This window comes from Acinonyx jubatus, chromosome D2 (genome assembly GCF_027475565.1).
Source record: "Acinonyx jubatus isolate Ajub_Pintada_27869175 chromosome D2, VMU_Ajub_asm_v1.0, whole genome shotgun sequence".
Classification (NCBI taxonomy): Eukaryota; Metazoa; Chordata; class Mammalia; order Carnivora; family Felidae; genus Acinonyx; species Acinonyx jubatus.
Window position 1 is genome coordinate 48,816,603 of NC_069393.1, and position 20,891 is coordinate 48,837,493.

Consider the following 20,891-nt stretch of genomic DNA (forward strand, 5'->3'; position numbering starts at 1 on the left):
GAAACTTGGCAGGCCAGACAGGAGTGACAGGATATACTGAATGTGCCGAATGGGAAAAATACGTGGCCAAGAATACTCTACCCAGCATGGCTTTCATTCCGAATAGAGGGATAAATTAAACAGTTTCCCAGACAAACAAAAACTAAAGGATTTTGTGACCACTAAGCCAGCCCTGCAAGAAATATTAAAAGGGACTCTTGGGGTGGGGGGTGAAGGAGACCAAAAGCAACAAAGACTAGAAAAGAACAGAGAAGATAACCAGAAACACGAGCTTTACAAGTAACATAATGGCACTAAACTAATATCTTTCAATAATCACTCTGAATGTAATGGACTACATGCTTGAATCAAAAGACATATGGTATTAGAATGGGTAAAAAAAAAAAAAAATAAGACCCATGTACATGCTGCCTACAAGATACTCATTTTAGATATAAAGACTCATTTAGATATAAAGATATAAAGATGTCTTTATATCATGCTAATGGATGTCAAAAGAAAGACAGAGTAGCCATAAGTATATCAGACAAACTAGATTTTAAACAAAAGACTATAACAAGAGATGAAGAAGGGCATTACATTATAATTAAGGGGTCTATCCATCAAGAAGTTCTACAGTTGTAAATATTTATGCCCCCAATGTCTAAATATATAAATCTAAAATATATAAATAAAATCTAAATATAAATAAATTTATAAAAAAATAAATAAATCTATAAATAAATCTAAATATATAAGTCAATTAATCACAAACATAAACAAACTCATTGATAATAATAAATAATAGTAAGGGACTTTAACACCCCATTTACAACAATGGACAGATCATATAAGCAGAAAATCAACAAGGAAACAATGGTTTTGAATGACACACTGGACTGAATGGACTTAACAGATACATTCAGAACATTTCATACTAAAGCAAAAAAAATACACATTCTTTTCAAGTGCATATGGAACATTCTTCAGAGTAGATCACATAGTGGGTCACAAATCAACAAGGAAAAAAGATTGATATCATGCATATTTTCAGACCACAACACTATGAAACTTCAAGTCAATCACAAGAAAAAATTAGGAAAGACCACAAATACATGGAGGTTAAAGAAAATCCTAGTAAAGAATGAACGGATTAACCAGGAAATTAAATAAGAAATTTTAAAATATATGGAAGCAAAGGAAAATGAAAACAAAACGTTTGGGATACAGCAAAGGCAGTCCTGTCCTAAGATTGAAGGATACTGCAGGGCACCTGGGTGGCTCAGTCGGTTAAGCGGCTGACTTCGGCTCAGGTCATGATCTCACAGTCTGTGAGTTTGAGCCCTGCGTCAGGCTCTGTGCTGACAGCTCAGAGCCTGGAATCTGCTTCAGATTCTGTGGCTCCCTCTCTCTCTTCCCCTCCCCCAGTTGCACTCTCTCTTTCTCTCAAAAATAAACATTAAAACATTTTTTTTTAAAAAGTAATACAGGTCTACCTCAAGAAGCAAGAAAGTTCTCAAATATACAACCTAACTTTACACCTAAAGGAGCTAGAAAAGGAACAGCAAATAAAGCCTAAAGCCCTCAGAAGAAAGGAAATAATAAAGATTAGAGCAGAAATAAACACTATAGAAACAACAACAACAAAAAAACCCAGAACAGATCAATGAAACTAAGAGCTACTTTTTTGAAATAATTAGTAAAATGGATACACCCCTAGCCAAACTTATCAAAAAGTGAAAGGACCCAAATAAATAAAATCATGAATAAAAGAGAGAAATCACAACCAACACCACAGAAATACAAATTATAAGAGAATATTATGAAAAATTATATGCCAACAAATTGGGCAATCTGGAAGAAATAGACAGAGTCCTAGAAACATACAAACTACCAAAACCGAAACAGGAAAGGATAGAATATTTGAGCAGACCCATAATCAGCAGAGAAATTGAATCAGTAATCAAAAATCTCCCCCAAAAAACAAAAGTCCAGGGCCAGATGGCTTCCCAGGAGAATCCTACCAGACATTTAAAGCAAAGTTAATACCTATTTTTCTCAAATTGTTCCAAAAAATGGAAATGGAAGGAAAACTTTCAAACTCTTTCTACAAGGCCAGCATTATCTTGTTTCCAAAACCAGACAAAGATTCCACTAAAAAGGAGAATTACAGGCCAATATCCCTGATGAACATGAATGCAAAAATTCTCAACAAGATGCTAATCAAATCCAATAGTACATTAAAAGAATTATTCACCACGATCAAGTGGGATTTATTCCTGAGCTTCAGGGGTGGTTCAGTATTTGCAAACCAATCAATGTGATATACCACATTAATAAAAGAAAGGATAAAAACCAAGTGATCCTCTCAATAGATGCAGAAAAAGAATGTGACAAAATACAGCATCCTTTCTTGATAAAAACCTTCAAGAAAGTAGGGACAGAAAGATCATAACTCAAGATCATAAAAGCTATATATAAAAGACCTATCACTAATATCATCCTCAATGGGGAAAAACTGAGATCTTTCCCCCTAAGGTCAGGAACATGACAAGGATGTCCACTCTCACCACTGTTATTCAACATAGTGTTGGAAGTTCTAGCTTCAGCAATCAGACAACACAAAGAAATAAAAGGCATCCAAATTAGCAAGGAAGAAGTCAAACTTTCACTCTTCTCAGATGACATGATACTCTACGTGGAAAACCCAAAAAACTGCTAGAACTGATCCATGAATTAAGCAAAGTTGCAGGATATAAAATCAATGTACACAAATTGGTTGCATTTCTGTACACCAATAATGAAGCAACAGAAAGAGAAATCAAGGAATCTATCCTATTTACAATAGCACCAAAAACCATAAAATACCTAGAAATAAACCTAACCAAAGAGGTGAAGATCTATACACTGAACACTATAGAAAGCTTATGAAAGAAATTGAAGAAGACACACACACACACACACACACACACACACACACACACACACAAAATGGAAAAACATTCCATGCTCATGAATTGTAAGAACAAATATTGTTAAAATGTCAATACTACCCAAAGCAATCTACACATTCAGTGCAATCACTATCAAAATAACACCAGCATTCTTCACAGAGTTAGAACAAACAATCCTAAAATTTGTATGGAACCAGAAAAGACACTGAATAGCCAAAGCAATCCCAAAAAAGAAAACCAAAACTGGAGGCATCACAATTCTGGACTTCAAGCTGTATTACAAAGCTGTACTCATCAAGACAGTATGGTACTGGCACAAAAATAGACACATAGATCAATGGAACAGAATAGAGAACCCAGAAATGGACCCACAAATATATGGCCAACTAATCTTTGACAAAGCAGGAAAGAATATCCAATGGAAAAAAAGACAATCTCTTCAGCAACTGGTGTTAGGAAAACTGGACAGCAACATCCAGAAGAATGAACCTGGACCACTTTCTTACACTATATACAAAAATAAACTCAAAATGGATGAAAGACCTAAACATAATACAGGAAGCCATCAAAATCCTAGAGGAGAAAACAGGCAACAACCTCTTTGACCTTGGCTGCAGCAACTTCGTACTTGATATGTCTCCAGAAGCAAGAGAAACAAAAGCAAAAATGAACAATTGGGACCTCATCAAGATAAAAATCTTCTGCACAGTGAAGGAAACAATCAGCAAAACTAAAAGGCAACCGATGCAATGGGAGAAGATATTTGCAAATGGCATACCAGATAAAGGGTCAGTATCCACAAAATCTATAAAGAACTTATCAAATTCAACACCCAAAAAGCAAATAATCCAGTGAAGACATGGGCAAAAGACGTGAATAGACACTTTTCCAAAGAAGACATCCAGATGGCTAACAGATACATGAAAAAAATGCTCAATATCATTCATCATCAGGAAAATAAGATCAAAACCACAATGGGATACCACCTCACACCTGTCAGAATGACTAAAATTAGCAACGCAGGCAACAACAGATGTTGGTGAGAACGTGAAGAAAGAGGAACTCTTTTGCATTACTGGTGGGAATGCAAACTGGTGCAGTCACTCTGGAAAACAGTATGGAGATTCCTCAAAAAAATTAAAAATAGAATTACCCTATGACCCAGCAATTGCACTACTAGGTATTTATCCAAGGGATACAGGTGTGCTGTTTCAAAGGGGCACATGAACCCCAATGTTTATAGTCCAAACGTTCACTAATTGCAAATGACACAATATTCTATGTAGAAAACCCAAAAGACTCCAGTAAAAATTTGCTAGAACTAACAGATGAATTCAGCAAAGTCACAGGATATAAAATCAAAGTACAGAAATCTATTATATTCCCATACATCAATAATGAAGCAGCAGAAAAAGAAATCAAGGAATTGATCCCATTTATAACTGCACCTAAAACAATAAGATGCTTAGTAACCGAACTAAAGAGGTGAAAGATCTATACTCTGAAAACTATAGAACACTTATGAAAGAAATTGAAGAAGACACAAAGAAATGGAAAAGCATTCCATGCTCATGGATTGGAAGAACCAACATCTTTTAAATGTCTATAGTATCCAAAGCAATCTACACATTTAATGGAATCCCTATCAAAATACCACCAGCATTTTTCACAGAGCTAGAACAAACAGTCCTAACGTTTATTTGAAACACAAAATGACACCAAATAGCCAAAACAATCCTGAAAAAGAGAAGCAAAGCTGGAGGCATCATGATTTTGAACCTCAAGCTATATTACAAAGCTGTAATCATCAAACAGTTATGGTACTGGCACAAAAACAGACACATGGATGAATGTAACAGAACAGAAAACCCAGAAATGGACCCACAACTATATGGTCAACTAATATTCAACAAAACAGTAAAGAATATCCAATGGAAAAAAGCAGTCTCTTCAACAAATGATGTTGGGGAAACTGGACAGCAACATGCAGAAGAATGAAACTAGGCAACTTTCTTACACCATACACATAAATTCAAAATAGATGAAAGATCTAAATGTGAGACAGGAAACCATCAAAAATCCTAGAAGAGGACATAGGCAGCAACCTCTTCCACCTTCCAACCTTCTACCTTCCATCCACCAGTGGATGTAGCCACTTCTTACTAGACATGTTGCCAGAAGCAAGGAAAACAAAAGCAAAAATGAACTATTGGGACCTCATCAAGATAAAAATCTTCTGTACCACGAAGGAAACAATCATCAAAACTCAAAGACAGCCTAGGGAATGGGAGAAGACATTTGCAAATGACATATCTGATAAAGGGTTAGTATCCAAAATCTATAAAGAACTTATCTAACTCAACATCTAAAAAACAAACAGTCCAGTTAAGAAATGGGCAGCAGAAGACATGAATAGTCATTTTCACAAAGAAGACATCCTGGTGACTAACAGACACATGAAAAGACGCTCAACATCACTCCTCATCAGGAGATCAAAACCACAATGAGATACCACCTTAAACCTGCCAGAATGGCTAAAATTAACAACACAAGAAACAACAGATGTTGGCAAGGTTGCAGAGAAAGGGAACCCTCTTGCACTGTTGGTGGGAATGCAAACTCTGGAACACAGTATGGAGATTCCTCAAAAAGTTAGAAATAGAACTACCCTATGATCCAGGAATTGCATTACTAAGTATTCACCAGAGGATACAAAAATACAGATTTGAAGTGGCACATGCACCCCGATGTTTATAGCAGCATTGTCAACAATAGCTAAACTATGGAGAGAACCCAAACGTCCATCGACTGATGAATGGATAGAGAAGAGGTGGTATGTATGTACACACACACACACACACACACACACACACACACACACACACAGGAATATTACTCAGCCATCATAAAAGGATGAAAGCGTCCCATTTGCAACAATGTGGATGGAGCTAGAGTATATACTATGCTAAGCAAAATAAGTCAGTCAGAGAAATACAAATACCATATGGTTTCACTCATGTGTGGAATTTAGGAAACAAAACAGATGAACATATGGGAGCAGAAAAAAGAGAGAGGGAGGCAAATCATAAGAGAACAAACTGAGGGTTGATGGAGGGAGGTGGATGGGGGAAGGGCTAAATGGGTGACGGGGATTAAGGAGGGCACTTGTCATAATGATCACTGGGTGTTGTATGTAAGTGATGAATCACTGAATTCTACTCCTGAAACCAATATCCCACTACATGTTAACTAACTAGAATTTAAATTAAAAATTGGAAGAAAAAAAACCCCTTTGAGTACTTTTTCTAAAATGTGGCTTCCCACTTAAGATAAAGATTACAATAGCCTTCAGGCCCACCACATTACCTCTCTGATCTATATTCTTATGATTTTTTCCTTGTTCTCACCACTCCAACGACACCATCCATGCATGCCAAGTATGCTCCCACCTCAAGCGATTTGCACTTAGTGTTTCCCATGTCTGGAATATTCTTCTCTAGCTCCATATCTACAGTGTTCACCTCTTCACCCACCTCAGATTTTTGCTCAATTGTGACTTTCTCAATGAAACCGGCCCTTATGAACATATTTATACTAGCAAAAATCACCCTGGAGTCAAAACCTCTTTATGCTTTTTCTCCATAGCACCATCTGATATATAATATTTTATTTGTTCTTTATTATTTCTATCTCCCATACTAGAAGATAACTTCCATAAAGCTAGGTCCTCTATCTTCATCATTGCTATATTGACAGTGCCTTGAACAATGGTTCTTAGCAGTTGTTCAATATAACTTGTTGAATGAATGAACGAATAAATCCAAGAGGAGCAAAAATTTTGGTTTATGGATATTTGGCATTTTCTGCTTAGACTACCAATACCACCCCATCTTTACGAATCTTATTATACGGAGCACGGTTGGCAAAGGCACAGAAAGCAGGCACTCTCACACAACTGTGAGTGGAGGTGTATAAACCTCTTTGCAAAGGTATTCTGCAATACCTATCAACTTTTTAAATGTATATGCATTTTGCCCCCCAAATCTCTTTAAATTTGCCCAACGGAAATAATGGCACGGGTGCACAGCACTGCACCTGTTTTGTTTGTCTGAATCAAGACTGGAAGCAGGGGCTTCAGTTTCAGCTTAGGATGCGGGAAGCTGGAAAGAGCATCGCTGCCACCCTTAAGACAAAAATAATGCTGAACCGTCTCCTGGCGTTTTATTTAAAAATAAATGAGGTTGCTCGAGCGCCACGCAAACTCAGCGAGACAGGGGAGAGCCCAAAGTCCAGAGGGCCAGCTGCAAATTCCACACCGAACCACCGCGAGGTCCGTAAACGTACCCCCCACCCCCACCCTGGGTTCCTCAGCCCCGCTGGGGCCCCACTCAGCTCTCGCATAAGTTTCCGTTTCCTGGAACTGGACTCCGCCTAGTCCGGGATCAGATTCACTTTTCAGTTTCCTTTTCCCGCTCGGGTCCTGCGTTTAACAAAGCCCACGCCTGGGCAGCGACCTCGCGCCGCCGACGCCCCGCGGGAAGCGCGCGCCGCCCGCCCGCATTCCCCGCGCACGCGCACACGCCCGCCCGCGCGCGTCCCGCCGCTCGGCAGCTGGGGATCCCAGTCCTGAGGAGAAAGCCCGAGGGGACAGCCGCCCCTCTCCCCCCTCCCGGACGGCCCGCAGCGCCCAGCCACCATGAGGTGAGGGCTTTCCCCGCTTCTGCTCTCAGACTGCGTAGGCCTTTGTTTCAAGCCGGTGTTTTTCTTTCATTCCGTTGCCAGCGCAGCGGCACGGCCCTGCCGGGGGCCGAGCCCCTTGCGCCCTGCAGCCGGGCGTCGTGTTCGGAGCGCTCCCCGAGAGCCCTGTCCCGGTCCTGGGCGTCTGGAGTCGGGCCTGGCGGGGAGGGTGACCGCGCGCGCTTCCCGGGAGCTCCGACCCTCCAGGGCGTCCGCGGTCAGGACTGTCGGGTCGGGGAACCAGGCGACGCGCCCCGGGAGCCTGTGCCCTCCCTGCGGCTTTTCTCCGCGGCGGCGACGGCCGTGCTTGGTTGTCGGCCGCCCCGGGCCGTTCCCGGGCGGCTTCTACGTGGCACGCGTCGCCTGAGGCCCGTCGCCTTCCTCCCCTTCCCGGGACCGCAGCTGCCATTCCCCCCGAGGTGGACAGACGCGGTTTGGCCGCAGCTCTGCAGTTGTCACCTAGGTCTACTCCTGCCATTTTGCCTTTCCGATTCTGGGTCTGAGTCCTTCCCTTCCTGGGAGCTGCCTTTGTGCCGCGTCCAGATTCTTATTGTTCCCCCCAATCCGCTATTTTACGGGGGTGTCTTCATCTGTCTCCTTTACTGCCTTTTGGTGGTGGGGTCCTTTTCTCGCCCGTTTCGTATCCCCGGGGGCTGGCACCCTGCCCAGTGCGTGATTAGTGAAGCAGTTAATAAGTTGACGGATGAGATTTGGGGCTCCTGAAGCTGAAAGCCCTTTCTTCTCAATCCTGACTCTGAACATCTACTAGTTGGGTGACCCAAAGCAAAGTTGCTTCCACGCTCTGAGTCTGTTCCTTATCTGTGCAAATTACTGGCATCCAAATCTTAGGCCTGTGGGCTTAATGCACGGCGTAGTACCTAATATTTGCAAATGTTTACTATTATTTTAAGTAAAAAAGAAATTTAATAAGTGCCTCGCTTCTCACATCTGTAACAAGGGAGGGAGGTGTCAGGAAGGTGCCTGAAGAAACGAGGAGGAAAAGGGGGGTGCTCTGTATGTGTATGCAGGATGGGCTGGAAGAGGGGTGGACCCCAGTGGGGACTTTCTCCCAAGGACGATGAAAGACTGCTTCTTCCTGAGAAAAAGCCCCAAATTGCCTAAAGATAAATGTTGCCTTTTCAGACACAATAGCCTCTCTCTGCCAGCTTCCCAGAGACTGAATTTAAAAATTAAGCAGAGTTTAAAAAATAACATTTCTCGAGGCATCAAGTTGTGCATAAATTCCAGAGCCTGGGCAAGGCACTTCAGTGACTGAATAGCCCATTGAGATCTCACAACCACATTCGAATTACCTGAGGCAGCCCTCCTTATCGTTCTTGAGCGGGGCTGGTGTAAACCTTCACAACAAAAGCAGATGTTCATTTTACTCTGTGGATGGACAGGGGGCTGGTTAGCCCATTTGTCACCCATCTGGGCAGGCTGTTAAGGAGATGTCTTGCCTCTGAGTTTGGTGCAGTTACACCAGAGTAAGGAACAAACTACCACGGGACAGCCATACTAGGTTTCCCAGTCAGGACCATAGGAAATAGTCCAAAACTTATTTTCAGAATCAAAACATGGAGCCAGACAGAGAGTATGCCAAGATATAAAGACAAGTGGGATAGGAAGAACTGCAGTGGGAGAAAAGTTTGGAGCCATTAGCAGGAAGCGAAGAACTAGTAAGAATTCCCTCCTCTGGAATCCAGGTACTTGTTATGCTGATCGCCTATACCTCTGGGCTGGACGTGCCAGAAGTTGCCAGCATGTAACTACATTCATTCAACAAATATTTATTGAGCTTCTGTTAATTGCCTGGAATAATAGATTCCAGGGACACAGTAGTGAAAGATACAAAACTCAGAACAAGGTCCCTATTCTTATGGGGCTTAATTTAAAATGGGGGAAATAGGGGCGCCTGGGTGGCTCAATTGGCTGAGCATCTGGCTTCGGCTCAGGTCATGATCTCACAGGCTGGTGGGTTCAAGCCCCACATCGGGCTCTGTGCTGACAGCTGAGAACTTGGAGCCTGCTTCAGATCCTGTGTCTTCCTCTCTCTGCCCCTCCCCAACTCATGCCATGTCTCTGTCTCTCAAAAATAAACATTTAAAAAAATTGCCTTTAATGGGGGAAATAAACAATAGATCAATACAGAAAGTGTTAAGAGCTACAAGGAAAATAAAATAGTGTAATGGGCTAAGAAAGTGATCTAGAATGGAGGGGGCTATTTTAGATAGTTCTGCCACAGGTGGCCTCCTGGGTAGGGAATGTTGGAACTGAGTTACAGGAAAGAACTAGTCATGTAAAGACTTAGGAGCAGAACATTGCAAGAATAAACACAACAGGGATAAAAGTCCTTGAATTTGATATGTTTGAGAGAGGAAGAAGGTCAATATGTCTAAAACAGTGAATGAGGAGGAAAGTAGGAGGAGAAAAGGTTGGACAGATAGATAATACCAAGTCCTTTAGGGACTTCTAGGACATGACAAGGGCTGGATTAATATTTAAGGGTGTTGGGAAGCCATTGGGAGATTTTAAGCATGAGACTGACCTATCTGGTTCACATTTTCAAAAGTTTACTAGTACTCTGAGGGGATCAAGAGCCAATGCTGGGAAACCAGATATTTGCTCCACCTCAAAGGAAAGGTGATTGTGGTTTAGACTAGGAAGAAATGGAGTAGAAATGGAGAAAAGTGGATGGATTTGAGATGTATCTGGGTGATAGAATTAACAGGACTTCCTGTTGTATTGGATGAGAGGTTGAGGGAAGAAGAGAAATCAGATTTCTCCTAGATTATTTGGCCTGTGGAACTAAGAGGTGCCAAAAAAGATGAGGTCCTGAGGAGCAGGCTCAAGGAATCCAGATTTCTGGATTGGCTATGTTTGTTTGAGATGCCAGTTGATGTTTATTTTTAATGTTTATTTTTTTTAATGTTTATTTTTGAGAGAGAGAGAAAGACAGTGTGAGCGGGGTAGGGGCAGTGAGAGAGGGAGACACAGAATCAGAAGCAGGATACAGGCTCTGAGCTGTCAGCACAGACCCCAACCCGGGGCTTGAACTCACATCTGTGAGATCGTGACCTGAGCCAAAGTTGGATGCTTGACTGAGCCATCCAGGTGCTCCTGAGATGCCAGTTGAACTTCTAACTGAAGATGTGAATAAAAAGTCATTAAGTTTGGAATTTAGGGCAAAGATCAGAGATCAAAGAAATATATTGGAAGATCATCAGGTCTACGTTAGAAAGTCTTGAATTGTGGGAAAAAAATATTTTAATTCACTTCTCTTAATAATGATGATAATTGGATCTTGATAACTAAGAGTTTTGCCCTTCCTTTGCACCATTTCAAAAAAATGTTTTAATCTTTATTTTTGAGAGAGAGAGACAGAGCAAGAGGGAGACACAGAATCCAAAGCAGGCTCCAGACTCTGAGCTGTCAGCACAGAGCCCAACTCCTGAGCCAAAGTAGAACGCTCAACTGACTGAGCCACCCAGGCACCCCTGGTTCATTTTTAAAATATTTTTACCCAGCTTTTTTGTTGTTTGAGAGAATCACTAATCATCCTTAAGTAAATCTCTCTGCCACTCCTTATCTAAAGCACTGTGCACAGCAAGTCCTGGCGAGAAGTAGTTCATCTAAAACAACTGCAGCAATGTACAATGTTGTGACTTTAGAATGAGGGTTCATATTTGAAACCATTGTTTTCTTAACCTGAGACCTTTAAGTAAATATCTGGCATATCCTTTCTAATGGGCAGCCACACAGACCTCTTACCTGCTCTTTAAGCTGCTCTCTAAAATCCCTTTATTTTTATTTTTATTTTTTTAGTTCCTCGTGAGGCAAAGTGAATTTTAAATACATTATATATATCACATATTTTAAAGCAAGCTCTTCTGTAAACAACCTCTAATTTTTATATTAAAGAAGTAGTATACCATTATGGTCGAAAGGCATTAGCTTTTCAGTCAGGCAGAACTAGGTTTGAATCTGGGCTCAGCCAGTTTATAGCTAGCTGTGTAACCTTGGAAACGTATTTTAAACTCTTATCTCCCTGTCTTTATCCATAAAATTGGGAAAATAATAAAAGATTCTTAGAAAAATTACATATAATTCGTATAAAGTGCTTGGCACACTGCCTGGAATATAGTAAACTATCAATGAATGGTAGCTTCAGGGTTGTTATTTTCTTTTTTTTTTTTTTTATGTTTCTGTATTTGCTTTTTTTTTTTTTTTTTTAAGTTTATGCATTCACCTTGAGAAAGAAAGAGATCATAGGGAGAGGGGAAGAGAGAGTGAGAGAGAGAATCTCAAGCATCTCTGCACTGTCATTGCAGAGCCAGATTCAGGGCTCGAACTCACGAACTGTGAGACCATGACCTGAACCGAAATCAAGAGTCAGATGCTCAACCGACTGAGCCACCCAGGAGCCCCAGCTTCAGGGTTTTTTTGTTTTGTTTTGTTTTGAGTACTCATCTGATTCTAGATAGTATGTTATAAATAATATAACATTCATACTAACAAACTGAATCTGCAGTGAGCCCAGGTCCTTTGTTTAAGTTGTTTTTTTAAAATATGTCCTTGTCTGTCATTTAATTTAGCTCTTCACCTTGAATAAATAGCAGAAATTTCAAGTTAAAAGAAAGCTCTAACCTGTTGGGCTTGAAATCTTTTTATCTGTTAAGCCCTATAGGCCCAGTGTCTCTAACTCTCCCATCCCATATAGTAGCCATTAGTCATATATGTGGTTATTGTAATTAATTAAAAGTAAATAAAAAATTAGATTCCTTACCTGTACTAGTCACATTTCAAGTAATCAGTGGCCACATGTGACCAGTGTGTCATATTATACAGCACACATAAGAACATTTCCATCATTGCAGGAAGTTCTTTTGGAAAGCTCTGGTGTAGAACCTACTATGTATGCTAAAATGTGAGACCTGTATATTTAATTTTATTAATTAATTATAAACTTAAATGCCCCCTAAATATAATATTAAGTCAATTATTTATGTTTACATTTAGTATTTATAAAAATTGGAAAACAATTCATGGAGTAGTATTTGAGTTATAAATATGAAATGGTTTTATTTTTCCAATCACTACGACTAATGTGCAATTAATTCAGTTCTCTAACTCTTCTGTTACTTTTTGCTATTAGGACAGCCCCTTTCCAGTTCCTAAAGACTCTGTCTGATTCCATTTAAAACCTCAATCTCATATTTTTTGGGTTTTTTTGAGAGAGAGAACATGCATGCACAGGCAGAGGAGGGGCAGAGGAAGAGAGAGAATCTTAAGCAGACTCTACACCCAGCACTAGCCTGGCATATGAGATTATGACCTGAGCCAAAATCAAGAGTCATACACTTAACCAACTGAGCCACCCAGGCGCCCCACCATATGTGATTTAAAGCATTCTTCTCCTCCTTCTCACCCCCCACCAAATATTGATGTAAGTGCTCTACAGAAAGGGAAATATGATAGACTAGACTTTAGGATGACTGGCAAGGTGGGGGTGCAGCTTTAGCTAAGGTGATTAGGGGTACCACTCTTTAAAGCGCTGACATTTGAGCCAAGACAAGAATTGTGAGAATAAGTAAGCCCTAGAACTCTCTTAGGAAAAGTTCACAGAATGTGGGAATAAAAAGTACATGCAGATGCCCTTAGGTAGATACGTACTTCACAGAAGAAATAACAGAAATTTTTTAAAAGGACTGTATGGCTGGAGTGCAGTGAGTGGGAGGAAAGTTGTACAAAATGAGGCCAGAGAAGTAGTCAAGGGCTGGATGACATGGTTAGGAGTTTGAGACTGGAGATAAAGATTTGAATATTAACAATGTATAGCTTCGCTTCTGCGTCATGTTCTATCTTTCTTGCAGTTATCCTCACCTCTCTCCCCCAAGCATCATTTTTTCCCTTACTACTGGATCATTCCTATTGGCATATCATTAAGTTATTAAAAATATTGTGAGTAAAAATTATTTTGACGATTCCCTCAGCCTCCTACCTTCCTTCCAGATATAGCTCTATTTCTCTACTTCCTTCATAGCAAAATTCCTTGATAAGAATGGCCTGTATTCCCCATATCCACTTCTTTACCTTGCATTATCCCCTCAACCCACTCCAGTAATATTTTCATCCCTACCATTCTAGTGAAATACTTAACATGGTCCTCCACAGCTTTACTCCTGCTAAAACTGTGATCTCCTGTGTGTCCTCAATTACTCAATCTCTTAGAATCATTGTACACTTGCATATTGATCTCTCTTTCTCAAAATAAACATTTTCTTCCTTAGGCTTTCATTGATACTCCGTTTCTTAGTTTTCCAGCTCCCTCACTGATTATTCTTTCTTGGCCTCCTTTCCTGGTCATTCTACTCTGCTTCATTTAGAGTGTCCTGCGGCTTAGTTTTTGACCTTCTCTGTCTATGCTCACTCCTTAGGTAATTTCATTCTAGATACTGTGGTTTTAAAGTTCATCTGCATGTTGATAACTCCCAATTTTATATCTGTAGTTCTAACTTCACTCCTTGTTCCTGGTATTTTCTTCATTAATATCCAACTTCATACTTGGTATCTTCACTTGAGTGTGTAATAGACATCTCAAAATTAATATTTCCAAATAGTCCTCTTGATTTATCAACTTACTTCCTGAAGTCAAAAGCATAGGCATCATCCTGCATTTCCTCTTTTCCTTATGGCCCTCCCTACACCCAGTCCATCAGAAAGACCTGTCAACTCTGCCTCAAATATAACGAGTCCAGTCCTCACTAACCCCATACTGCAACCACAGTGTAAGCTTGCATCATCTCTCCTTGGATTTCCTCTACAGCTTCTTTCATGTCTCCTTCAGGGAGATTTGCTCTGGCCATGTTCTTTAAATTTTAACCACTTCTCAGAACCCCTGCCAACTTTCCATTCCCCCACCACCACCCTTTCTGCTATATTTTTCTTTTTATTACCATCTCACATACTCTATACTTTCATTTATTTTTTTTCCATTTATTTTTTTGTCTTTTCTTGGTATACACCACTGCCCTATCTATTATAAGCTACATGAAGTCAGGTTGTTTTTTCTCTTTTGTTAACAGGTGTATCCCAACACTTAGAACAGTGCCCTCTACATTGTAGGCTCTTAGTACATCTTGGTTGAATAAATAATTTCCCTATCAGTTTCCCAGCTTCCTCTCTTGATGCTTGATTGTCCATTCTCCTCAGAGCAGCCAGAGGGATTTTTTTTTAAAAACTCTTACTTCAAATTGCCCCTTTCAAAAAGGCTATTCATTCACAATTATAACGGAAGTACTCCCCCAACCACCATCACCCTTAATCCCATTACTCTGATTTTTTTTTTTCTTAGCTTAAATAACACTTACTACTATCTGGAATTATAGTGTCCATTTGTTTTCATATTGATTTGTTTACATATTTGTTTTCCATCAACTCCTTTCGTTCCTTCCTCTCCCAGAATGAATTGCCATGAAGAAAGGGCCGTTTTCTAACTTGTTCACTGCTATATCCATACAACTAGAATATTGCCTGGCATATATGACATGAGGTGGTCAATAAATGTTTTGAGGGCACTATTACTATAATTCCCAAAGTCATTTATATAACTATATATTTCACATACAAGTGGGTGGAGGATTCTGTGTGCATCAGAAAGGGAAATAAACATACATTCACACACACATGCCCTGTATACTGTTCATCCCATAATTAGGTCATTTTCGTCTTTGAGAGAAGACTTAAGGAATTTATTTTCTGTACATTTCTTAATTATAGTTAATAGTAGATTTAGAAAGTCTTTCCTGACTGCCACACCACCACTATCAGCAAAACAAATGAATAAAGCCAGAAATGTTAATTAGTTGCAGACAGTAGAAACCTAATTCAGAGTGGCTTAAGCAGACAGAGAGAGGTTATTTCCTTAAGTAAATAGAAGTCCAGAGTAGACGAGGTGATCCAGGCAAAACTAGTTACTGTCATGAACAATTTCTCTTTCTTCCCATCTAAGCTGTGCTTTCCTCTCTGTTAGATTGTTTCTCAAGCAGGCTGACTCTCCCCGAGTTTGGAAAGATGTCCACCGGCAAATCTAAGCTTATATCCTACCAACTTAAAATTTTTAGAAGGAAGGTGGATAGTTCTATCAAAGTCCCATTTCAGCACAATTGTATTTTAATTGGACTATCTCTGAATAAATCCCTGGGACCAGGTGATGGCCGGAATATCATGTGTCTTCCCAGACTAAGCAGTAGACATCCCATTTCAAATCACATAGACTGAGAGTAGAGGGAGATGTTCCAGAAATGGAAACCAAAAGAGGCATCCTTACCAAGTAAAAACCACAGATGTCCACAGCATCGGATTATGTATGTTTCCTGGGTCACTTGCAAGAAACTTCATGCTGAGTTGTAATTGACTACTTATAAGGTCTGTATAAGCAGGGCTGTGTCTTGTTCGCAGTTACATACCAAGGGTTATCTCGAAAATCTTACACATAAAAGGTTCTCAGTAATGAATAAATATTTCCTTGTCCTTCCTTTCCCCTTCATCTTCCTAGTTTCAGAGACAGTGTTTCCAGTGTGCCCTGCAGATATTCCATCATGCCTTGCACAAAGGGAGCTCAACAAATATTATAAAGTGAATTTTAGGGGCAATGATAGGGTAATAATTAGTATTAGCTATCGTTGCCCACAACCCCAGAGTTCAGAAGGATGTAGCACTTAATATCAAATTTACTAAGCTTACTAAATTTCCTTTTGCCTTTTCCCCATCTATTTGGAAATATCTGTTACTCTCCTTTTATCTGTCTCAAACTTATGCTTCTCCTCATCTTGTGGTATACCAGTTACTGTGTGTTTCTGTGACTTTTCTCTCTGTGGGGTTTCCTTCCTTTCCTTCGTCTCTCTCTCCTTCTCGTCCTTCCTTCTTTCACAAAAATGATGCATTGGTATGGCTTCTGTGTCTCCTCCAGTGTGCTTCTTTTTCTTATTTCTCACCTCCTCTTCTCCCCCTTCCTACTCATAATACAGAAGTGTAATTTTTATATTAATTATTGACTGTGTATATAGTTATTATTCTTAATTTTTAAGGCAAGTAAATAAAAACATTTTAAATTCCCTTTTGTAAAAATTGGAGGTACTGGTGGGTTAGTGACTGCCAAAGGAAATATATATTCTGTGACATAGAAAACCCTGACATCTCTCCAGAGCTGCTTTTGCAATAAATAATGAGAATATTTCTAGACTTTAACTCTACACCAAGGAAACTAGTATAAAGTTGTAGGGGACTAGTGCTTGAACTGTAAGATCAAATAAAAGATAGAAGTGTTGTTAAGCAAAAAACAGTATTTAAGGTTTAAAGATTGATTATTTCCTTTATTTCTTCAAAGTTAAAAAGGATTTTATCTTTGCAGTGAAATTCCTAAGGACTCCTTGAAGGCCCTTCTGTTGGAGTTAGAATGTCACTTTACATGGAATTTACTTAAGGAAGACATTGACCTGTTTGATGTGGAAGATACAATTGGGCAACAGCTTGAATTTCTTACCACAAAATCCAGACTCACTCTTTATAACCTATTGGCCTATGTGAAACACCTAAAAGGCCAAAATCAAGATGCCCTAGAATGCTTGGAACAAGCAGAAGAAATAATCCGGCGAGAACATTCAGACAAAGAGGAAATACGAAGTCTGGTCACTTGGGGAAACTATGCCTGGGTATATTATCACATGGACCAGCTCAAAGAAGCTCAGAAGTATATAGACAAGATAGCAAACGTTTGTAAGAAATTGTCTAGTCCTTCTAACTACAAGTTGGAGCGTCCTGAGATTGACTGTGAAAAAGGGTGGGCACTCTTGAAATTTGGAGGAAAGTATTACCAAAAGGCTAAAGCAGCTTTTGAGAAGGCTTTGGAAGTGGAACCTGACAATCCAGAATTTAACATTGGCTATGCCATCACGGTGTATCGGCTGGATGATTCTGACAGAGAGGGGTCTATAAAGAGCTTTTCTCTGGGTCCTCTGAGGAAAGCTGTTACCCTGAACCCAGATAACTCCTACATTAAAGTTTTTCTGGCACTAAAGCTTCAAGATGTACATGCAGAAGCTGAAGGGGAAAGGTATATTGAAGAAATCCTGGACCAAATATCATCCCAACCTTATGTCCTTCGTTATGCAGCCAAATTCTACAGGAGAAAAAATTCCTGGGACAAAGCTCTTGAACTTTTGAAAAAGGCCTTGGAGGTGACACCAACCTCTTCTTTCCTGCATCACCAGATGGGACTTTGCTATAGGGCACAAATGATCCAAATCAAGAAGGCCACGCGCAACAGACCTAAAGGAAAGGATAAACTAAAAGTTGATGAGCTAATTACATCTGCTATATCTCATTTCAAAGCAGCTGTGGAAAGAGACTCTATGTTTGCATTTGCCTACACGGATCTGGCCAACATGTATGCTGAGGGAGGCCAGTATAGCAATGCTGAAGACATTTTCCAGAAAGCCCTTCGTCTGGAGAACATAACTGATGATCACAAACATCAGATCCACTATCACTATGGCCGCTTTCAGGAATTTCACCGCAAATCGGAAAGTACTGCTATCCACCATTATTTAGAAGCCTTAAAGGTCAAAGACCGGTCGTCCTTACGCACCAAATTGACAAGTGCTCTGAAGAAATTAGCTATCAAGAGACTTGGTCACAATGCTTCAGATGTGCAGAGTTTAAGTGCCCTAGGGTTTGTTTACAAGCTGGAAGGAGAAAAGAGGCAAGCTGCTGAGTACTATGAGAGGGCCCAAAAGGTAGATCCAGAAAATGCAGAATTCATTACCGCTCTCTGTGAACTTCGACTTTCTATTTAAACACATACTCTAGGAGATTAGTTATAAGCTTTTGTCTCCATTTTGGGTTGTATTTTTTGTTTATTATTTTAATCCATTGTTCATTATAGAGCCAATTCTTTTGAATGATTATTATGTACTAATCATTATGCTAAATACTATTTTATATACGTAATGATGAATCTTTTTGCTGTTTTCTTCTCTTTTAAATTCATATAATCCTTTGAGAAACAGAAACATTTCAGCTCTTATAACTCTTAAAAATGGTTTGGTCATTATGACTTTATACCCTTTATCTTTGTTATTTATAATAAGTTTTTATTAAATTTTATCAAATTTCCCATATTATTCACACAGTGAGTATAATTCTGCATAAACGCTTGACACCTAGGTCAGGAATATTCTTTCAGCAGAATTATATTAGTTAAGCTTTTAACTGTGTAGCTTGCAGAAGATGAACCCTTCAGTTACAGATGTTCTCACTTTGAGAACCTGATAGTCACCTAAAGAATCCTCTTTGGTGAAAGAAAAATGTTCATAATAATAAAAAACTTGTTATCTATGGTGACTTTAATAAAAGGAGAAAAATCTAGAACAGGAAAAAAAATTTCTTTAAATACAGAACTAAGGGACCCATGAGAAATCACAAGCATTATCTCCCAAAATGTTCATTAAGTAGCTAGAAATAGTTGTGAGAAAAAAAATGAATGGAAAATCATATCTGAAGTTTCTCTGGTTCTTTTAACTAGAAGAATGAACTTAAACTAATCTAGATGAAATTAATTTTATTCTTTCACATTAAAATTGCAGTATTTTTAGTTTAAAATCGTTAAGCTTGAAAGCAGACTAATTGGGAAATTGGGAGAAATGATAGACAAATGGGTAAAATAGATGTCCCTAACATACATCCCTAGATTAACAAGATTTCAGTGATTTGGGTTTCGGTCTGGACTGGATCATTCTCATACCCCCAATTTCTGATCTTTGGTTCACTATTTTAGTATTCTGAAGTTACTTCTGTGAATCTTTTTCTTTTGTCTAAAGTTTTCAGACTGACATGTTTTCCTATAGATCCTTTCAGTTTTAATATCCATCTTGAAGGGTCACTGCTTAAGGGCGCTTACCCCAGGGGACATTGTTAATTGGGATATTGCTAAAAGTAGCATCTCTAATGTTGCTTCTTTGATTATGGACTACACAATTATATTTACCACCACAGTATTAGTGGGAAAGTGTGCCATGTGATTTAATTCTCCATACCTCTACTGTAGCTCTGAAAACTACTGTATATATGTTTGTGTGTTTTTTACTTTTTGTTACTTTTTAAATTTTTTTTCCTGTTATGGTTTTGATTATTATAAAAGTAATGAATTCTCACTGTAAAATTTCAAACTTAACAGAAGCATATGAATTTAAAATAAGAGCACTCCCCTCACCCTTCCCTAATTCTATGCCCCCATGGTAATCTGTTAACAACTTAATATGTATCCTTCCAGATATTTTTTCAATGCATATTCAAACATACATCCATACTACAATGTATTTCATAAATTAAATTTTTAAAAATGTTTGTTTTACTTAAGCCCCTGCTGTTTTTGTTTATTTTGCTCATTTGCTTATTCAAGAAAGAAGAATGGGAAGGGAATGATCTTTACTTAAGTATTTCAGAAATTTGGGACTGAAGTCCTGACCTATCAGTAGAAGCTTGTGTTACACTCTGCAGCAAATATTTTATTTTGCAGCAAGTCATTTTCCCCCACTGGGAATAATGTAATTAAGGTTATATTCCCAAGTAAGGAATTTGCACACAATATAATACAGATATGATATCAAAACAATGGCACAACTATAAGCCTCTATTTAAATACTTAAACAGAGTCTATTAAGTGACTTTAAAATTCACTAGAGGGGCGCTTGGGTGGCTCAGTCAGCTGAGCATCTGACTCTTGATTTTGCCTCAGGTCAGGATCCCAGGGTCATGAGATAGAGTCCCACGTGGGACTCCACACTGAATGTGGAGCCTGCTTAAGATTCTTTCTCTCTCTCTCTGTCTCTGTCTCTCTCCCTGCCCCTCTCTCTCATGCTCACTCTCTTAAAAAAATAAATAAAATTTACTAGATATTATAACATACCAACATATAAGAAGTCATAAACACCAAGAAAGTATAAAATTGGTATATGAAAAATACAACTCTATAAAACACTGAACTAAAATTAGTATGCTTATAATAACTGTAAGTTTTGTCACTAATTTTGGGCTTGCCTTCCTAAAATTTAAAACTATTTAGAGATAATTTCAGAGAGTCTTAGGTTTTAAAAAGACCTCAGAGTTCATTCACCTTTATCAATTAACCATCAAAACCTGGAGCTTGAATTATCTTCCTAA

The 20,891-nt window shown here is 39.1% G+C and overlaps 1 protein-coding gene across 1 annotated transcript; it reads left to right on the forward strand.

The window, feature by feature from the left end:
- Positions 1–7,400: 7,400 nt before the first annotated feature.
- Positions 7,401–20,087, forward strand: IFIT5 (interferon induced protein with tetratricopeptide repeats 5). Its single transcript, XM_027062598.2, has 2 exons — positions 7,401–7,634; positions 17,083–20,087. The coding sequence occupies exons 1-2, from the start codon at positions 7,630–7,632 to the stop codon at positions 18,524–18,526; spliced, it is 1,449 nt and encodes a 482-aa protein (XP_026918399.1). The 5' UTR covers positions 7,401–7,629; the 3' UTR covers positions 18,527–20,087.
- Positions 20,088–20,891: the final 804 nt, after the last annotated feature.